Source organism: Streptopelia decaocto (assembly GCF_964273445.1).
Source record: "Streptopelia decaocto genome assembly, chromosome: 7".
NCBI lineage: Eukaryota > Metazoa > Chordata > Aves > Columbiformes > Columbidae > Streptopelia > Streptopelia decaocto.
The window spans coordinates 37,387,438-37,405,986 of record NC_138661.1 but is presented as its reverse complement, the minus strand read 5'-3'; the positions used below and the strand labels follow the sequence as shown (position 1 = coordinate 37,405,986).

The following is an 18,549-nucleotide window of genomic DNA, read 5'->3' as shown; positions in this document are numbered from 1 at the left end:
GCAACGGCCTTGACTCTGTGTAATCACTGCTCAGTGCTGACTAAAACATCCCTGTCTTATCAACACTGTTTCCAGCACAAATCCAAAACATAGCCCCTATGAAGAAAAAAAACCTTCTCCCAGTCAAAACCAGCACAGTTAAATACATAGGAAAATAGCTATACAGTAGGAAAACATTGCAGAACTGAGATTTTTCTGGTCCACTTTCACTGGTGATACTCCTTCATATGTTTATCCACATGCAACAGGAGTCCTCTGTTCTTTCAAGACTTGATAGTATCAGTTTTGAAAACTGGACTGTCTAATCATGCTGCCTTCTGATGACTGGACCTGTCCCTTGAACTACTAATTTTTTCAGATACTGTCATGTGCCAGTAAAGAGGGTGCTGCTTGAGTTGCAGCAGAGTATCCAACACAGTCTTTATACATGACACAAAATGATATCTATAAATATAATGAGAATAAAAAAAATAAAAATACAATCTATGTGCTTGTTAGAATCTTTAATTCTTTATATTTTATTTGACAAAACTTAACTGCCAATAGATCTCACCTGTTCTTTAGTTTGAGGCAATGCCATTCACTGTATATAACCCTTGTTTGTTTTATTCTGTCAGTATATCACAATGTGTTTTCCAGTTACTTTTATGCTGCCTATTGGAAACTGCCAAAATACTTTCTTGTACTCGTTTGTTTAGATTGTATAGTTTTGAAATATTTCCTGTTTTGGACAAACCTCCTCTCTGAAAAGCCTTTATGAAGTTTCACAGGCAGATTTGTATGAACTTTTGGTAAAGATCTCCAGTATACATGTCTCTTTTGATAGATTTCTTTATGTAACCTGTCTTTAGATACTACACGTTTTGTTGTATGTATTTTAAATGGTGATTCTTTTTCAGACTTTGGGAGCTGAGGGCCTTTGGGAATAGTTTAGATCTTCACAGCTATGTAGTACCTTTGTGTTTAATAAAATCAGCATGCTTCCCTTCTGGTAAAGCTCAAGGTTATTTTCAGTGTAGTTTCCTTGAAGCTTCCATTAGAATCAGATGTTAAATTCTGAATTTGCGATCAGAGTGAATAATCGCTGCTGCGTGGGATGATGGGTACCTTCCCTTGTTCTCCCTCCTTCCGTGTCAGCTCAGATCCTTTCCAGTTGAAATGAAGTACCAACTAATCATAAAATGTATAAAGTAGTGAAGACAATTCTTCAGAAAGACCTATGCCAACTCCACTGTATAAAAAAAATCATTTGCTCCTACCTTGTGCAAGTCGGCTGTGTTTGTGTATGTGTTCTTATAGATCTTCTGTTGAATGTTGCCTAATTTCTTTTGATATCTGACTAACCTCATTGCAATTTCCTCAATTGTAGAAGTGGCAGAAAACTTTTACATAACATGAACTAATAGCAGCAGGTCTGTTCTGTTAAAGCTGTTGAATTATTCTGCAGCTATTATTCAAGTCCCTCGGTGTTTACCATTTATTTGGGTGATTGATAGCAGGCAAATTAGACCACAGACTCGGGGCAGGATTAAGTATTTTCTGGTGCATTTTTACAGCATTTGCTGAGATGAGGCCCTGATCACGGATCAGAGGCTGAAGTCCCATTGCAGTATGTATCATTAATGGTACGCAGTATTGCCCTGGTTAGTGGCACGTAGAACAGCCCTGGTTCTGGCAGGGGTGCCAACCCCCTCCTCAGTCTGCTGTTGTCAGGGCCCTGTAGTGCCTGATGTACTGTGCCACAGGCTGCTTGGTGTGAGACTTGAGGTCTCTGTCTGCTGGGAGGGGACTTCTGTGTCTCTGCCAATAGGACTCGGAAGATATAGAATATGTTTGTGTTCTTCGAATGCAGCATTTAGTAGGTGAGGTCAGGAGGGTGCCTGTTCTCCATTTTTGTGTGCCTCTAAGGCTAGATGAATATTGCAGTCATTGGTACTTCTGAGTGAGGATGATAGGGATAGGCAAGGTGGTAATTAAAATGTTGATAGTTTTTAAGTATCGGGCAGTTCAGTCAGTTATAATAGCTTATCTCATGTATGAGACCCATCTGCGATGGCTGGGTGCAGTAGGCAGCAGAAAGCATTGTGTACCTCTCTCAAGTTAAAACCACAAGGATTGAAGGGGATTACACTGTTACTGTCTCTTTGTGTGCTAGATAATGTATCTTTTCCAGTATGCTTTGTATTCCTGCTGACAGGATACATCAGGCCACTAATTACTAATCTTCTGTTTGAGCTGTACCAATGCTTATCACTCCTATTCCTTCAGTACCTGGCAGACTTGCAGTTGAAGAACCAATCTGGAAAACAAGGTGAGCAAAGAAAGAAAAAATGCACACAGGGTATCTTCAGTCGTGTTCAGATGCTACAGTGCTTCCTGTCCTTACGTGTTATTTATCTGTTGATAAGAAGATGCAGTAATGCCCAGCCTAGTCATTTATGTACCTATATGGATAAGTCCCAATTTTTTTTTTTCCTTCTTGTTGAACTTCTCTTGCAGGGTAGAGGAAAGTTCATCAACCAAGTAGCGATACTGAGTGTCTTGTGCAAACAGAGAACAATTCAGAATAATATGTACTTTAAATCATGTGGCTGTTAACATGATATTGTCATTTTTGCTGTTTATCTGCAGAAGCTGAAAGGGGCTGACTTGGATAACTGGGAGAACATTAGAGGACCTCGTCTGTGGGAAGATTCCAGGACTGTTCAGCAGCAGCGGCGGGAGGCTGCCCGTCTCAAGAGAGAGTGACTGAGGAAGCCTACTTTGGTGCATCTGCAAAAAAAAAATATATTCTCAGGCTGGACTGTCTTATATTTTAATCCAGTGTCAGGAACAGACATGGGAGGGGACATTGTGCTGAGCAATTAATGCCCAGTATATATAAGTAATAACTGTGAGATCAGTCCAAAAGTCACTGTATTATATGAAGCTCTTTGTTTGCATCCATTTGCACAGAGTTCCACGGGCTGTATATATGAATTCTCAATTAAAAAGTAGCTGATTATTCTATGGAGAATATCCTATTGTTTTTCAATCCCTATCTTTCAAAATGGAGATGCTTCAGCAAGGAATAACATTTCAGGAGTCATTTGTCAGTACCAGAAGTTGTTGTCCTAATGAGAACAACAGTGCTGTCATCTAGATGTGTGTGACTGGATAAATGCTGCCTCAGGGAGCCCCGTCATAGCGTCAGGCCCTTAAGCTTGGAAGGCGTATCAGCTTTTCAGAACAGCGAGTCCATTTTTGGCTAAATAATATTCTTGTGTTTCATTTCCAGGAACTGGGCTGTAGAGGGGCATGTACAGAACATCAGCTGGTAATTGATCAAAAACCATTCTTTTAGCTGTGGTTAGATTTTTGTGATCAGTTTATTGATACCTTAATGCAGGAAGGACCTTTAAACTGGAACTTCTCAGTTTAATTTGGAAAAATTCTTCCTCACTGAGAGCTGTGCTGTTTCTCTGTGAGCAAGAAGTATAGCAGAATTTTCTTGAACCACAATATAGGGCAAAGCTCATCCTGCATGTATTATTACATGCATATTTGTGCATGTGCACAGAAATTTTTTGTCTTTTGTTGAATTCTTCTGAAATTCTTGTCTTTTAATATTGCTCTTCATGTGCTAGATGTTTGCTGTTAGAGCAAACCACACTAACAAACATTCAAGACCCTTCTGCTGAGACAGTTCAATGAAGAAGCATCTAGTCAGTTTTTCAAATGAAATGAAGCTTCTGATTAAGGTGTTACAACAGACTTGTAAAACACCTCTTCAGGGAAGTGGAGTAGTAGAGAACAGGTTAACAAACAAAAACAGACGAAACCCACAACAATAACTTTTGGCAGGTACAGAAGCTGTACTTTTCATAAAATGGGGAGAGCTATTTCAGCCATGCACTTGGACAATGGCTTAATGTTTTATGCTGTGCTTTTCTTAGCCATTGAATTGCAAATAATACTTACAAAGGCATGTTGAGAGTGAATTAAAGTCTCTTAAGTTATCATGCGTCCTAAAGTAGAAGGTGCTCCAGAAATGTGGAGAATTATAGTTTACAACACCGGCTACTTAAACTATCCTTTTGAAAGCCGTGTTACATACTTATCTGTAAGGCACCTGGGGACAACCTTGTTGAATTCTGGAATTGTTATTCTAAGTATCTGTGGCTGAGGGGGTCAGAGGTAATTGAATGCAATTGTCAGTCTGAGACACTGATTGACGTTTTTGCATCCTCTTTGGTAACTGGCATATACCAGTCTGAGGGGAATGAAAACAAGGCTTTAGTGAGACGTGTGAGGTATTAAGGGGTAAAAGAGAGGACTGAAAAAGCCAGATCTTCTAGTCAGTGTTGCTGAAATTAGAAATAAGGAAGTCTGGCTAGGTGTCTGTGTGTATGTGGACTGAAAAATCAGTTTCAAAGTCCCTATTTTGACAATAAAGGAGAAAGTGTTTATCTCTCAAAGAAATTGCGTGGAGGTTGGTCTGTGGGAACGTCAGCAGGATGCAGAAGTGGAGGGACTCTGGGACACTCGTGTGCAGGGACAGGGAGAGCTCAGGGTGGCACCAGTGGGTGTTCGGCGGGAGGGTTCCCGGCGGCAGCCGTCTGCAGCCCAAGCTGCTCACCAGATCTTTGGATGAGATCAGCCCTGTGGATCCTGCTTATTGAGCATGTTTCTCCTACAGCACTTGGAATTTGCAGACTCATCAATGACCCAAAAGAGAAAATGCTCAGTATCTTAAGTTCAGCTGTAATGAAGATGGAGAGGCTTAGTGAAAGCTGCAGCTAGTGTGATCCAAAAACATTTTCAAAACGTGCTCAAAAGCATAGCGTTTGAATTTCAAATTCCTAAATACATCTAGATGAGCAGCTGGGTATTAAAAACTTTTAGAGTCAAGATGCAGAGAATAATCTTGCAAGGTCTTCCTTGCAAGAGGGTCCTCCTTGCAAGGATCCTCCAAGGTCTTCAAAGTGGCTCCAGCTACCTAAAAAAGGTAGGTTATGGTGTAATAAGAGTGAGTGATGGGAGTTTTAGACCAGAATATAGAATGCAAAAACTTCTGAAAAACAACTTAGACACAACCCAATCATCTGCTGGGGACTAGTCCCAAAAAGCAGAGGGGGAAATCCGTTTCTTCACAGGGAAGTAGCAACTTGGAGTGATTTACAGGTGACTGTTCATTGGATGTTTTACATGGATACTTTGTGTTTAACAGTATGTGCACATGTATAGGTGAAACTTAGAACAGTAGGTTTCACATTCTGAAATAACCACTTGTACTTCTTGATGGTCTTATATTTGCTCTGAGTTGCTATGTTTGAATTTCCAGCACAAGTCCAGGGCAAGTTTCATTTTTATAACTTGCAGTTTCCAGAGGCTTTTCTTCCTGCACGAAATGGGAAAGCCTAATATTGTCCTTTGCTACTAACTACTTTATGTCCACTGGAAAAAAAAATAATGAAGAAGCAGAGAAGAGAATGATCTGAAGTCTTAGGAAAAGCAGAATAACTATTTTTACATGAAGATGGTCAAAGAAATTTCCATAAACTTCTGTGGTTAGAAAAGCTGCTTTCTGTCAGTGTGTTCAGTGGAAAACCTCTTTTCATCCTTCAGTGGATTAAGGTTCAAAAAATTTCCAGTCTATTTTAGCCTAGCTAACTAGAAGGTTTTAATCAAAGGAAGGTCATTGCTCACTGTTAGACCTTCTTTTCCTACAAGGACTTGCAGCCAGACCCAGCCAACACACAACTAAACTTAGACTTGTTTCTAGACTTAGAAACAAAAACTCCATGCAGATGTTTTTCTTAAACTTGTGCTGGCCCCAGGAGCCCAAAGTAGTCTTTCATACCACTGGAACCAGACCGACCATATTTTCTTGTTGAACATGTGCTTTAACTGCATGTTTGACCGTCTTGCTTTACACAGACGGACAATTAAAGTTTCACCCTCGCGATCTCTGTGCTGCTTGGGAGATGTGTTAAAATTAAATTCAACCAAAGAAGTAGCAGGTAATGCTTCAAAAAGGACATGTAAAATACAGCTACACATTGCAAATGTGAAAAGTAGTATAGGTGTCTTAGTCACAGGTCATTTGAGAAAGGAAAAAAAATCCAAAAACCAGGAATAGGGGAGTACCGTGTGTTGCCAATGCCTCTGCAGAAGACATTTAGGCCCCTTCACCCAGCGTATTTGCACTCTGGCTTGATGTGCTTCTGTTGATGGAAGAAATGGCTGTACTTATTTAGCGTGTCTGGTTCAAGGCAGTTGATGAGACCCGTGATGTTCAATATCTGCTCCATTGTGCGAGGTCAGAACCAAATCCCTTATGGCAGGGGTGTCAAACTCATTTCCATCGGGGCCACGTCAGCCTCACGACTGCCTTCAAAGGGCCGACTGTAATCTTAGGACTGTATGAATGTAGGAGTACTTACATTTATACAGTCCTAAAATTACATTCGGCCCCTTGAAGGCAAGCGAGAGGCTGACGTGGCCCCGATGGAAATGAGTTTGACACCCCTGCATTATGGTGTCAACCACCAGGAGGCCGTGGGGACTCCCAGGAATCTGGCTGCATCCCAGGCGGGACCAGGGGCAAACCCATCTCTGCCCGACAAACCCATTCTCCCTCCTCTTTCTGTCCTTTTTCCAGTGTTCCTCCTAAAAAGTAACATCCCAGTCTCTGAGCTGCTCTTTTCTGGTGGAGCTGGGTGTAAAATGTCACCCTTTTTTTTTTAAACGTTCACTGCCTACCAAGAAATGAAGAATAGTGGTTTCTAAATTAATTTGAAGGTGTCCTGTAAAGTGTAAGCTCAGAAACACAGAGCCAGTATTGTATCCCTGTAAGTGTTGCACCCAGCATACACTGGGTCCTTTTTTATCTTTAGATACACAATGCTGTGCACTCTATTTTATGTACAAAGGAAATTAAATGTACTTTTTTCTTTAAAAGATGAAATCTTTATCCATCACCAGCTGTCAGTTCCTAATAATGTTGCCCAGAGAAGTGTTATCTGTGATTTAGTGGACTATCTTTTGTTGAACAGAGGACAGCAGAATAAAAATTCAGCTTAATATAGCTCTTTTCATACTCCTTCTGAATAAACAGAGGAAAAGAAGAGAGCAAGAGCGAGAATCTTGGGTTCCAGGCTCAAGGTTCTTTTTTTTTTTTTTTTTTAAGAAAGAAGAAAAAAAGGGAAAATGAAAGTGAAAAAAAAGGAAATAAGAGGGAAGAAATATGGAAAGAAAAAGCTTACGGACAAAAATAGTAAGAGAAAACAGAGTGTTCTTTCTGACTGGTCCCTCTGGATAGAGTAGGGAGGAAAATTGTTTCTGACTCAGGAAAAACTTTTGAGCTCAAAAAATACTTTTCTCAAGTCAGAATGAAAAGTCAAGTCTGATATTTTGCAAGCTAGCAGTTTTAGGAATACTTTTATTTGGGAGAACGGCAATGTTTTATTTTGCTTTTCATGTTTTTCCCATTCTTGATTCTTTTTCCTCAGGTAGCTTAACTCTGGAAATGAAAACCCACTGCTGATCTTGAAAGGGTGTTTTTCATGTAAAAGACTGTCAGCACAAAATGTTTCAAAAGTTTCCAAAACTTTTCACAAAAACTGTGCTCAGTAAGAGTAGATCCTTCTCAACTAACAGGTTGCAAAATGTCAGTCAACTAGTTTACAAAGAAATATATATACATAGTAAAAGATCTTTTGTCAGCTGTACAAGTTGGTTCCTTCGTTAATTGGTGAGCGCTGATCCCGCTGGCTGGCAAGCGTGTGGCTGCAGACCAGCGTTCTCCCCACCAGGTGTGCACACCTGCATTTGGGAAGTTGTGTGTTTGCAATTTACAGAGGATTTTGCTATTCAGCAACTCCTAAGAGAAGACCCACTCCTTCCTGCATCCAATATTCTGCTACCTAAGGTAATGCCATTGTAACTTTTACATGACCTGATGAAGTTGTCCCTAAATACTAGTTCCTCTTCCTCCCTGCTTTCGCCAGTACTACAATCTAAGTTTATTTCTGTTTAGTTCATATTAAATAGCATAATTTTTTAAGGTATTCAAACAGCACGTTCATATGCCATAACAAGAAGAAACGAAACATTTATCTCAGTCTAAAAAAAAAGGCGTCACCCCTGGTTAAGTGCCAGGTCTAGGGTTTTCATCATTTTAAGTTACCTGCCTAGGTAACTCCAGTCCCGCTCACGTTCATGCATATCTTGGGTAGAGTCCATCCCATTTTGGAGTCATGTATTACCATTACTTGGCTATCCACCTCGCTGCACATGCTTTTTTGACTTGCAAACATCCTGACTGGACTGCAGATGTGGTTAAACATGTATTTTCAGTACAGAAGTCCGAGATTGCACATTTCTTGTAACAGGCCTTTTGGGCTGTGTGTTCCCTGGGAAGTGCAAACATCCTTATCGGCTCTGCTGGAATAACAGCCAATAAAATCTTACATTTTATTTTTATCATTCTTTAAATCAAGATGAACTTGAATGCAGTTTGATCAAATTTTTAAAAGCTCGCCCTGGCCCTAATATGGGTTTTTTTTTGTGAAGGTTTAAAAGTGAATTGTGACAGTGTTTTGTGGCTTGACTTAGGGAAGCCATTGCAGAGGAACAGCTGAGAATATTCATAGTATGTTTCAGTTTAACTAAAAACTGCCATATTTTAAATAATGAGAAATTTTAATGTCATAAATGCTTGTTTGAATGTCTGCTTTAGTGTATCTTTCATGACCAGCAGAGAACATGTCCTTTTTTGTTAAGTGGACTGAGGTTTCTGACTAATGCAGGTTATTCGGACTTTGCAAGAAAAAGCTGGGTATGAAAACCTGTACTTGGACAGACCCAGTTGGCTGGTCAGCGACTGTGAATATGAATAGGAGAAGGAGACTTTTATCTCTTATCTTTCATTTATTCAAGAAGATTTCTTACCCCTCTTATGAATTATTCACAACAGAAATTAAAAATTGAATGGTCTTTGTCCCTCGAAGCTACACAGGGTTGTGCAATGTTATCTGACAGGTCCATTTTTCTAACACATGCTGCAGATATAATTTCCTGGCAAAGCCAGATTTGTACATTGCTACCTTAGACTGACCTCACTAACTTGATAGTATATTCTGCATGTAATATCATATCATACGTGGGTCTCCCACTTATTTTTCTCTGAAGTGCCTGTTGTTTTTCCCACATGTCCTCTGGCAGAAGGATGCACAAGATTTTCTACAGCTCTTTGAGATTAAAAACATCAATACTTCTTCTCCCCAAAAGGATATTTTCTTCCATATATATATATTTTTTTTTTTTTCTTTTTTTAGGTTCTGTTGCTGGCAAACACTGGCCACTTTAACTGCCACATATTCTGTACAGTCTTTTTGCATTTCCCTTTCTGTGTGTTCAGGTAATGCCAAGAAACCAGCGGGAGAACAGGTGTTAGTTCTCTTCCGTGCCCTCTGGCCAGAGATACCGCAATCTAGGAACTCCTGCAGCAGCTGGCCAAGGGATTTCTGTGGCTCATTCTTTTGTCCTTGAAGAAGTTTCTTTTACTCTCGGAAGATTCACCACTGTCTCCTTTCTTTGCGTGAAGAGGTGTAGCAGAAGATCAGAAATTTGGAATATCCCTCATACCTTTAGGTCTCTTGTGTGCTGCCATATGCCCGTTAAAGCTGTTTACTAGTGGGTGTGCGTTATGTATCAAATATATAGGTAGCTATACACACACATATTCAGACAGCCCCAAAGACTGCATTGCCCTTTCTATGCACACACAATGGAGAGCTGGAGCACAGCATCCCTTTGCAGTCTCTGTCCTGCTGAGAGATCACTCCTGAGGAATGAAGATGGTTTCCACAGCAGGAACTGGCTTTGTGCAGTGATTGCCTGCCCAGGTTACAGAGAAGATAAGATAATTTCTCTTCCCACCGACATACATGGTAGCTCTGTAGAAGTCGAGTGTCCAGGCAAATATTAACATCAAGCCATATGCTGACAGTGACCACCTCATTCAAAAGCAGATGTCTACCAAGGTGGGTGTTGAGTTATGATCCACTGCTTCTTCCCTTTCACTGATCTTGGAAGGCCCTTAGATGACAAGTTTTGATTATTTTGCATTTATAAGGTGAGCTTTGGTTGAGCTGGGTCCCAAGAAGTCTCCTCGTTTAGTATGCAGTCCGGGGAACTCCACTTTTGGCATTCATGGAAATTGAGACAAAACCTTTGGGTGGATGCTTGCAAAAACAGCGAGGGCCTGCGTTCTTCTGAGAGTGCCCTCAAGCTTCTCTCCCTACACCCTCTGGGACAGGGTTACAGGCTCTGAATTAGTTTGAAAATTAGGGCAGCTTTGATATTGCCATAATTTTTTAATTTATTATGCTTTCTCTTGAAAAGCTGCTGAGTTTCCTGACAGCTTATAGAAAGATGATCCCAGTAAATTCTTATTACAAAGATCAGCAAATATCTTACTCTGTCACACCGGTGTTTAGATAGAAATTGCAATCCCCGCATTGCCTACTACAGAGGTAATGTGTCTAAGCTACCTTTCTGACAAGGGGAATCATGCCACGGATAAGGGGAAGTCATGCTATAGGCTTTCTTGGGTAGGACTGAATGCAGTCCTCTCTGCTGTATGAAATAAGCTAAGTGAACACATATTTTCTACTTCAAAAGCAAAGTTTTGCTTAGACCATCCTTCAGCCAAAGCTCGTGTTGTATGGGCAATAAGGTCAGAGAATCCATAGTCTTCTCCAAGTCAACAGGGAGCAATAAAAAGATATTTTCTGCCATTAAAGATAACCTTGTGTACAGCAAGGGCAGGAACAGTGTGTCAGCAAACTGGCCCTGTGAGACTACTTTATTGATGCTGCTTCGGGTTTCTTGTAACATGCAAAACAGCATTATTATTACAATAGAGAACTGGCACAGACCTTTCAGGATTATGTATTAAGAGCAGCAAGTCAAACACCATCTGCCTAATGTGATAAATTCTAAGTATTATTCCAAAGAGGTTTGCCCGAATCTCCTCAGCAGAATGCATAGAGGCAGCTGCCAGTTGCTTTTATCCTCAGTCCCCTTCCCATTATTGCTTCTTGGCCTTTTGGCTAAGATCAAGTGTAGTATCAGTTGAAGTCTTGGCATGTCCTCTCTTCAGGGACTCTCTCCTGCCCTGGCAGCAAGCTGAGCTCAGTGACCTCCTAGCTTTTTTCCATCTGTAACTACTATTATTCCTACTCTTTAAGAGACCTGGCAGCTTTTAGAAGTCAAGTCCCCTTTAACATGCCTTGCAAGTACAGCTGAGATGCATTGGCCTGATTTATTTCTGTTCCAAAACGCAGGTGGGCTTCTGCTTTCTAGAGTGGGAGGAACTGCAGTGCAGGGTTTGGTTCCCTTCTGCTGAAGGCCAACAAGAATCAGTTATTTGTAACAGGAGATTCTTTCCTTGTCATAATTACTTAGATGCTTAGAGGAAATATAATCCAAAAGTTTTTAGAAGATAACACAGGTAACTCCTCTGAGAATTTTGTACCCCTACATCGACGGGGTTCTGGGACCAGGCAAAAAAAACATCTCTTACATAGGAAGACCTTAAAATACTGTAATAATATGTCCCTATTTTCCTGTGTGTGTAAGCTTCCTAAATCCAAAACTAAGTATCCACAAAGGACACTGTAGTTGCCAGCCAGACTTAGTGGCTGAAGACCTTACCTGATCATGGCTTTTGTACACGTATCTCTTAATTTGCAATGAAAAAGAGTTTGGGCAGTCAGAATGGGGGGGAGAGGGGAAATGTTGATGCTACAAATAAAAACTTTCAGATGCTATTTTATCTGGGATTTTGCTGAGACACTGTTTTTTTCCATGCCTTGCCTTCCTGAGCTGTGACCCATTCAGTCTATTGTGAGAGGAGATGGCTGCCTCTGTTAGAAGCTGTGACATAATGCGGGTGTCATGTCCCTTCCATTCCTGTTTGGTTTTCATCCTGATGCAACTGCAAGAGTCGAACCCCCAGGTTATGAGCTCTCCACTAGCTGATTTTAGCCAGAGATCTGTGCATGTTTTTCTGGCAAATTCTTTTCAGAGCAACCCCTGGTTTGCTCTCTAGCTCAGGGATTATATGGAACAGTTGCATCAGCATAATTACATGATGCATGGTGGTTTTGGGGTTTTGTTTCTTGCCAAAGTCACTTATGGAACTGGAAATCATATGTATTATCTCTGGAAGAGACCATAAAGTGATATAGTGGAACCTCATAAGTAACTCAAATAAAGGAATTTCACTTCAGCATTCCTACACTAAATCCAGTAACTACAGGGCATCTTCCAGTCTTTGTGCTGGCAGAGGTCACTTAAAAACTCCACCCTTGTCTCTGCAGCTGCCCTTTGTAGAGGAGGCACATGGAAGATGATGTGAATTTGCCTTCCACCTGGGAGGGCTGGCCAAGTACTCTCCGAAACCACTTTTAGGGCAACACCAGCCAGCTCTACATCCTTTGGCGCAGGAAGGGATATAGGAAACTTCTGCTGTAGGAAACCTCTGGTTGGCTTTTGTGGGAAGGCAGCAATGTCTTCCCAAGTCTCCTAGCTGAGCTTTGTCTCAAAGATTTGTCTGATCACAAGTTGTGGGAGGCCAGGTTTTGTTCACTGTCTCTTGCTGCTATTTTGGGGATGTGATTTTTCTATTTCGGTTGGCTGGGCGTGGAGGGAGTGTTGCTATGCTGTAGGGAACACTGCAATTAGATTCACTCAAAACAATCACGATTAATAATTATGACTGTTTTGTTACTAAAAAAGGAGAAGGTAGAAATAAATAATAAACCACAGTTACTTTGAAGGCAAACTCTGTGTCTCTTTGAAGAGCTTTGAACAGACCTAGGAGCCTTTGGGGTCTCCTTAGGGGACAGCAAAGCCCCCATTTCCATAGGTGGCAGTGAGCCTTGCTCCTGTGTGAGTAATCCAGTGTGTTCCCTGTTGAAGAACTGCATTTACCAGTTGGTGACTCTTGTCTGGTAAATCCCAGATAACTGCAGCAGCTGGGCATATGTAAGCAGTGTTCCAAATAATTAGTGAAAGTATTTGAATCAATAATGGCAGGGAAGCCACTGAAACAGCCTTCCTGAAACAAATGAGTGAATAAACATTGAAAATTTTTGGTCCAAGCAAAATCTGTTTACTGAGGATAGCTTCTTTCTCCCTGTGAGTACATGGCCTCAGGCCTGCGATGTCTAGCAGGAGCTGTTACTACCTGAAATCACACTTCATTATCCCATTAGAAGCTGAACTAGAAGAGTGTCACGTTGGCTGCTGGCCCCTTTTTCCAGCCTCTTGCTCCTCCTGATGTCGCGGTGCTTTGCATGGCTGCTGCCTGGCTGGCGTGAGGACCGGTGGGCAGGGCGCTGCTGGATGCTCGGTGGAAGAAAAGCATCTGTTTTCTTGAAGTTGCTGTAGAAATGGAACATACCATGTAGTCAGGGCCTGGCAGCGTTGCTGTCAGTGTCTCTTCCACGCTGCAGCTCGGTGCCTCAGTCCTGGCAGCAGCTCTGCAGAACGTCTTTGGAGCTTTTGGAAACTCTCTTAGCATATATTTATGTGTACACATGTGTATGTATACTTATAAAATATATATATTCAGTTTACTTTTGACTTTGTTTCACCTCTTTCAGTTGGTCCAAGAACATGTGAAAGTGTCTTTAAGTTAAAGTAATCTCCTAAAAAGTGATGAGTTCTTAATATTCCTAATACTGGAGTGTTTCATAGAATCTGTGGCTTGAGGTAAAATTCTCCAAGAACAAAGATCTTGTGTCAGGCTAATGTGCCCTGGTTTTAAATGAAAACCACCATGTTGTTGGTTTTTCTTCCCTTTTGATCCTCTGTTGTTGAGATTTATTGCTTGCCATTTATAGCATTTGCAACCTGCAATTAAGGCTTCTATTTTGAATACCTAACGCATAAGCAGGAATTACCATAACTTAGTATTTGGATATGTTTTTCAAACCATAGCAGAAAAATAAAATGTTTCAGATGCGAGGTAAAAGCATTTAAAGCTAGAGAAAGTTTGTAGTGATTTAATGTTATAAGAATAAACTGTACTTTTATTAAATACTTTCCCATAAATTTGAAGAGCTCCCCAGCATGAAGTCTGTCTGATATCATTCACAGGCTGGTTTTGTTGTTGTTGTTGTGGTGGTGTTTTTTTTTTTTTGTTTGTTGTTGGTTTTGTTTTGGTTTTAGCAGAATTACAAGTACCTCGAGCATTTGGAGCAAGAAAAGTCTAACATTTTTTATTTATTAACTCTCTGTTAACTAAAATCTCCTGGTTTTAAATGCTAAGCTGGCTTTGTGAAGTAGGGACTGATTGGACATTTATCTCTGGTCTGAAATATGCATTGGAGCTCCTGATCTGTGCATCCATGAGCTGTGTCCCCTGGAAGGACAATTTACCCAGGCTGTGCACTGTTCCCCAGGGCCCCCCAGGAGCGGCAGGCAGTCGGCAGGGATTGTGTGGTGCCTGTCTGCTGGCAGGTCCTGTTTTGGGGACCATCTGTCTGCTACATCTGTGCTGAACCCCAGCTCTTTGTATCTGCTCTATGCTCAGTCTTATGTCAAGGAAGGGGCTGTGAGGACATCAGAGAATAGCTAAGGTGGCCAACAACATAGGACATTTGGGCATTAGCCCAGGCTAGACCTTTAAGCATACTGAAGGGTTGGCAGGTTGAAGGATGAGCAAGAGAAAGCCTTCCCTTGGGCTGGGCTGGGGGAAGGCTGGCTGATGGTCATCCAAAGAGCTCAACTGGGCTCTAAGTTCGAGCTTTGGTATAAAGGAAGGAGATAATGAAAAGAAAGAAACGCTCTTGTCCCCCCAAACGCCTTTCAGATTAAATAATTCTTTTTTGGCTAACAGGAAAGCTGGAAATTCTGTTCCACCAGAGATGGGGGAGTGCAATGAAAGCCCCTGTGTATTTTTAGCATGCCTTGTAATCATGTCACCTTTTGAAATGAAAGCATCAGTGCATCAGAGCGGAGGAACTGGGGAGAGGACATGTTCTACCAAGGGAAATGTCATGCTCAGAGCGGATTGACTGAGTCACACACTGACTGAGCGATATTGGCGCTGGCCAGGGTCGGCCCATCTCCATCCTGCTGCACGCGTCCTCCCCCTCCCAGCTCCTCAGTGTTATTTGGCTTCCTCCTTCGTGCATCTCTCCTGGTCGTCTCCTCACGCATCTCTTCCCAAGTGATTCCACACTCCAAACTATATCCAGCTGGAATAAAACCCAGCACATGCAGGATGCTCTGGAATGTTCAGCCAGAGTCCTGCCCAGAGGGCAGGCAGCCCTGGCAAGGTGGCATTGTGTGCCTTAATGGAAGCTACTTACCAATGCCTCTCTTTTTGCCTAAAAAGAAAGCAGATCTAACACAAGGAACAGAGGAGGGCATCTGTTCAACATTGAGTGTTTATTTGCTGTTCACCTCCGAAATGCCAATGAGCATTTGTGCTGTCTAGTTTGAACTGACTATTGGCCTTGGAGAAATTACTGATGCTGCTCTTGAGAGAAATTGTCCCTGTCTTTCTAAGGAGGTAGAAAAGGTCTGTCACAGCCTCCCTCTGAAATAATGGATAGATCATGTCATTGCTCTGCTACATCCAGGAAAAGGGAATAATTCCCCATTGTTCCCACCCTTTGCCTAGCCTTCATAGGCTGGTAAGGCAAAAACTGGTTTATCTGCATTTACACAATACCCAGAACAGTGATCCTCTGCAGTGGATAAATCCCTTGGCGCTGCTAGCATGCAGCTCAGGCCATCAGAGGTCACTTGCAGCTGTCACCCTGTGCCCCCTGGCCCAGCTCTGGCAGGGGCATGCAGGCACCAGCTGTGAGAACTGGAGGAGTGGTTTGCACTGGTTGTTCAGCATGTTATTCAGCACAGAGTGGGATATTTTCACCCCTGGAAGGTGAAGAAGCAGGAAGGATACAACCGCCTGAGGAGTGCTGACTGTGGCATGCCAGGCCATTCACTGCAGCTCTCTGTGCCTTGGTGAAGGTGCCACCTGTGGCTCAGGTGACCTTCCTTACTAAACAAGGCAGATGTGCAGTTAGTGCTGTAATCCCTTAAACAGGTCCTGTTTTCCCAGAGCCTCCTTTATGTGCCTGAGAGTGACAGACAACCCTCATCTCTTTCCCCTTCCTCTCTCCACTTCCTCCCTTGAGCATTATATTAAATCCATTCTACTGGCACCAACAGTGTGATGTTTCTTCAGTGTGCTGAGACTTTGGTCTCATGTTTACACTACCTCCTGCTGCATGACAGCCACCTGTAAAATTATTCAAGCCATGGTGCTGGCTTTCTCCTCTTTCTTGTGTATTTTCACTGGATACACAGTTTCTTGACTTGACTGGAGGCAGAAATGGAAAATTTAACACTAAGAGCATGGGGGCTGCCTCTGAGAGCAGCGAGCCCACAGGCAGGGGTGCAAGCTAACACTGGTGGAGGGAGCTGACCTGGGCTGGAAGGCAGCCAGGTCCTGCAGCTCCCCAGACGAGACATGTGCTCTACCCCTGTCTGCCAGGACACAGTGACACTCGGTCAGCAGCTGGGCAGGGATGCAGGTTCAGAGACAGCCACAGGCAGGCTGCCTGCCCAGCATTCCTTGACATTTTTTTCCAGCCTGATCAGGGATGAGGAAATTTTTTTGCCAGGCAACAGACCTATCAAAAGGCATAGATCTCCTCCCCTTTCCCCCTTCTTTTTTCGTCTTACCTGGTCGCTAATTATGACAATTTCCATTTGCACAGCACTCACCTAAGGGTCTCCAGTTATTTTTCTAAAGGTAGAGATCTATTTTTGACTGAAATTTTATAGATGGTGAAACTAAGAAGTAGATAGGTTTGTGCAACAAACTCCTTGCAGCACAGCTGTGCCGGGGTGAGAAGAGGTGAGCTGGGTGGCTGCTGCAGCCGTGCTGGCAGACGGAGAGGTGCAGAGTTGCTGGGGAGGCTTTAGGGCTGCCTGCCGCAGCGTGTGGATGGGGCCGGGCAGCCCTTCTCAGCCTGCATCTGTCCCCCCATCTACTCTTCATCTCATAAAAGTGGGTTATCCTCATCCAGAGTTGTGCTCTCGGTGACATGGGATTGTCGTACAAATTTGGGGCACGGCTTTGTTGTCCACTTGTGTGCACACTGGTATGGCACCTTGCTAAAGCATCCCCAGTGCCACCCGAGCGAGGCCTCTCCAGCTCCCCAGCGAGTCTTGGCCAAGTTAGGGAGCAGCCCTGGGTCCACATAATCATTTGCTGTAGGAGCTTACCCATCAGTTAAAGTGGAATTACATGCTTAACTTACTGAATTACTCCAGGCTTTGCTTAAGTATGTAATTAAGAATTATGTACCCAAAGATAACCATTGTAGGGCTGGTCTTGCTGTCCTGCTTCCATTTCTCTACCAACACAAGAAAGTTACTTGTTCTGCCCAGGTATTGCTTCCAGCTGCTGTGATCAGAGGTAATGGAGACAGGAGGAGAGACAGAGCATACAGACCCATAGAAACACCTCACTGCTCTGGAAAGCCATCTCAAAACATGGAAGCATTTCAGAGGTCCAAATATAGCTGGAGAAGGTTATTTAAATCTTGCAAAGGGCAAAATGCTGGCTGTCCTTCAACTCCAAGCCTTTCTTCAAGGGATATTTCCCTCTGTGGGTGGGTTGGGAAGGAGCTGGCCATGGTTGTCCTCAGCTCAGCCACTGACAGGGCTGTGCCCCAGAATCACCACCTGGCCAAGGACTGCTTGGTGTCTAGCAAGCTCAGCTTTGCAGACCAAAGCCCTCACGTGCCTCCCCTGCCAGTGGTTTCTCCAAATTGCTATCAGTTGCCAGGGGGACAGCACTGAGACAATGCAAGCTGCTGCTCCCTTATGGTTAAACCAGTATTGAAGGCTACAAACAAAGAGGGTGGCCACCATGACCACAGCCTTCCCCTGGAGACACCCATCTGCAGAACGAGGCCAGTAAGATCATTTTGCTCAGATATCCAGGCTGCAGCAGGCAGGGAGCTCCTCAGCAGGAACAAGTCTGAACTGAAAATGACTGCAGGTGATGCCCATGTCCATCAGCTCCTGGATGTCGGTGTCTTCCCAAATGGCACTTTTCAGAGGGAGAGGTCCCTTAGACCCCATGTGATTTTGGAAAACTTTGGCTACAGCAAGAGAGCAGCCAGAGGAAAAATGCATTTCCTCCTAAGGAGTGCTGTGTAACTAGGACACTGGGGACACCTACCACTGCCCTTTCTTGTCACCCCATCTTTCTCATTATGTCTACATGACCCATATTTTTAAATATGGGAAACACAGGTTAAGAAGCTAAAACCCATTTGGTGTTTGTGTGATATTTAAATAGACGAGAAAGGTTTGGGGGCAGTTTATCCTTTTCTTCTAATCATTTACACTGCCTTTTCAGGGCCAATTTGCCAAAGCTCAGAGAAGGTGTGCACTTTTTTTTTTCTTTTTGCCCTTTTTAATTTTTTTTTCCATAGGGCTGTTTGTTCTTTGCTCCTTTCTTCC

General features: G+C 42.8%; 1 protein-coding gene across 3 annotated transcripts in view; it reads left to right on the top strand.

Moving 5' to 3' along the window:
- The window catches only part of COX16 (cytochrome c oxidase assembly factor COX16), a 53,308-nt gene extending 48,857 nt beyond the window's left edge, over window positions 1–4,451 (top strand). For all 3 annotated transcript variants that reach the window (XM_082058426.1, XM_082058427.1, XM_082058428.1), the window contains one exon: window positions 2,632–4,451. In XM_082058426.1, the coding sequence (XP_081914552.1) occupies window positions 2,632–2,748 (117 nt within the window). In that variant the 3' untranslated portion in view covers window positions 2,749–4,451. The remainder of the gene's footprint in view (window positions 1–2,631) is intronic.
- The last annotated feature ends 14,098 nt before the right edge of the window (window positions 4,452–18,549 follow it).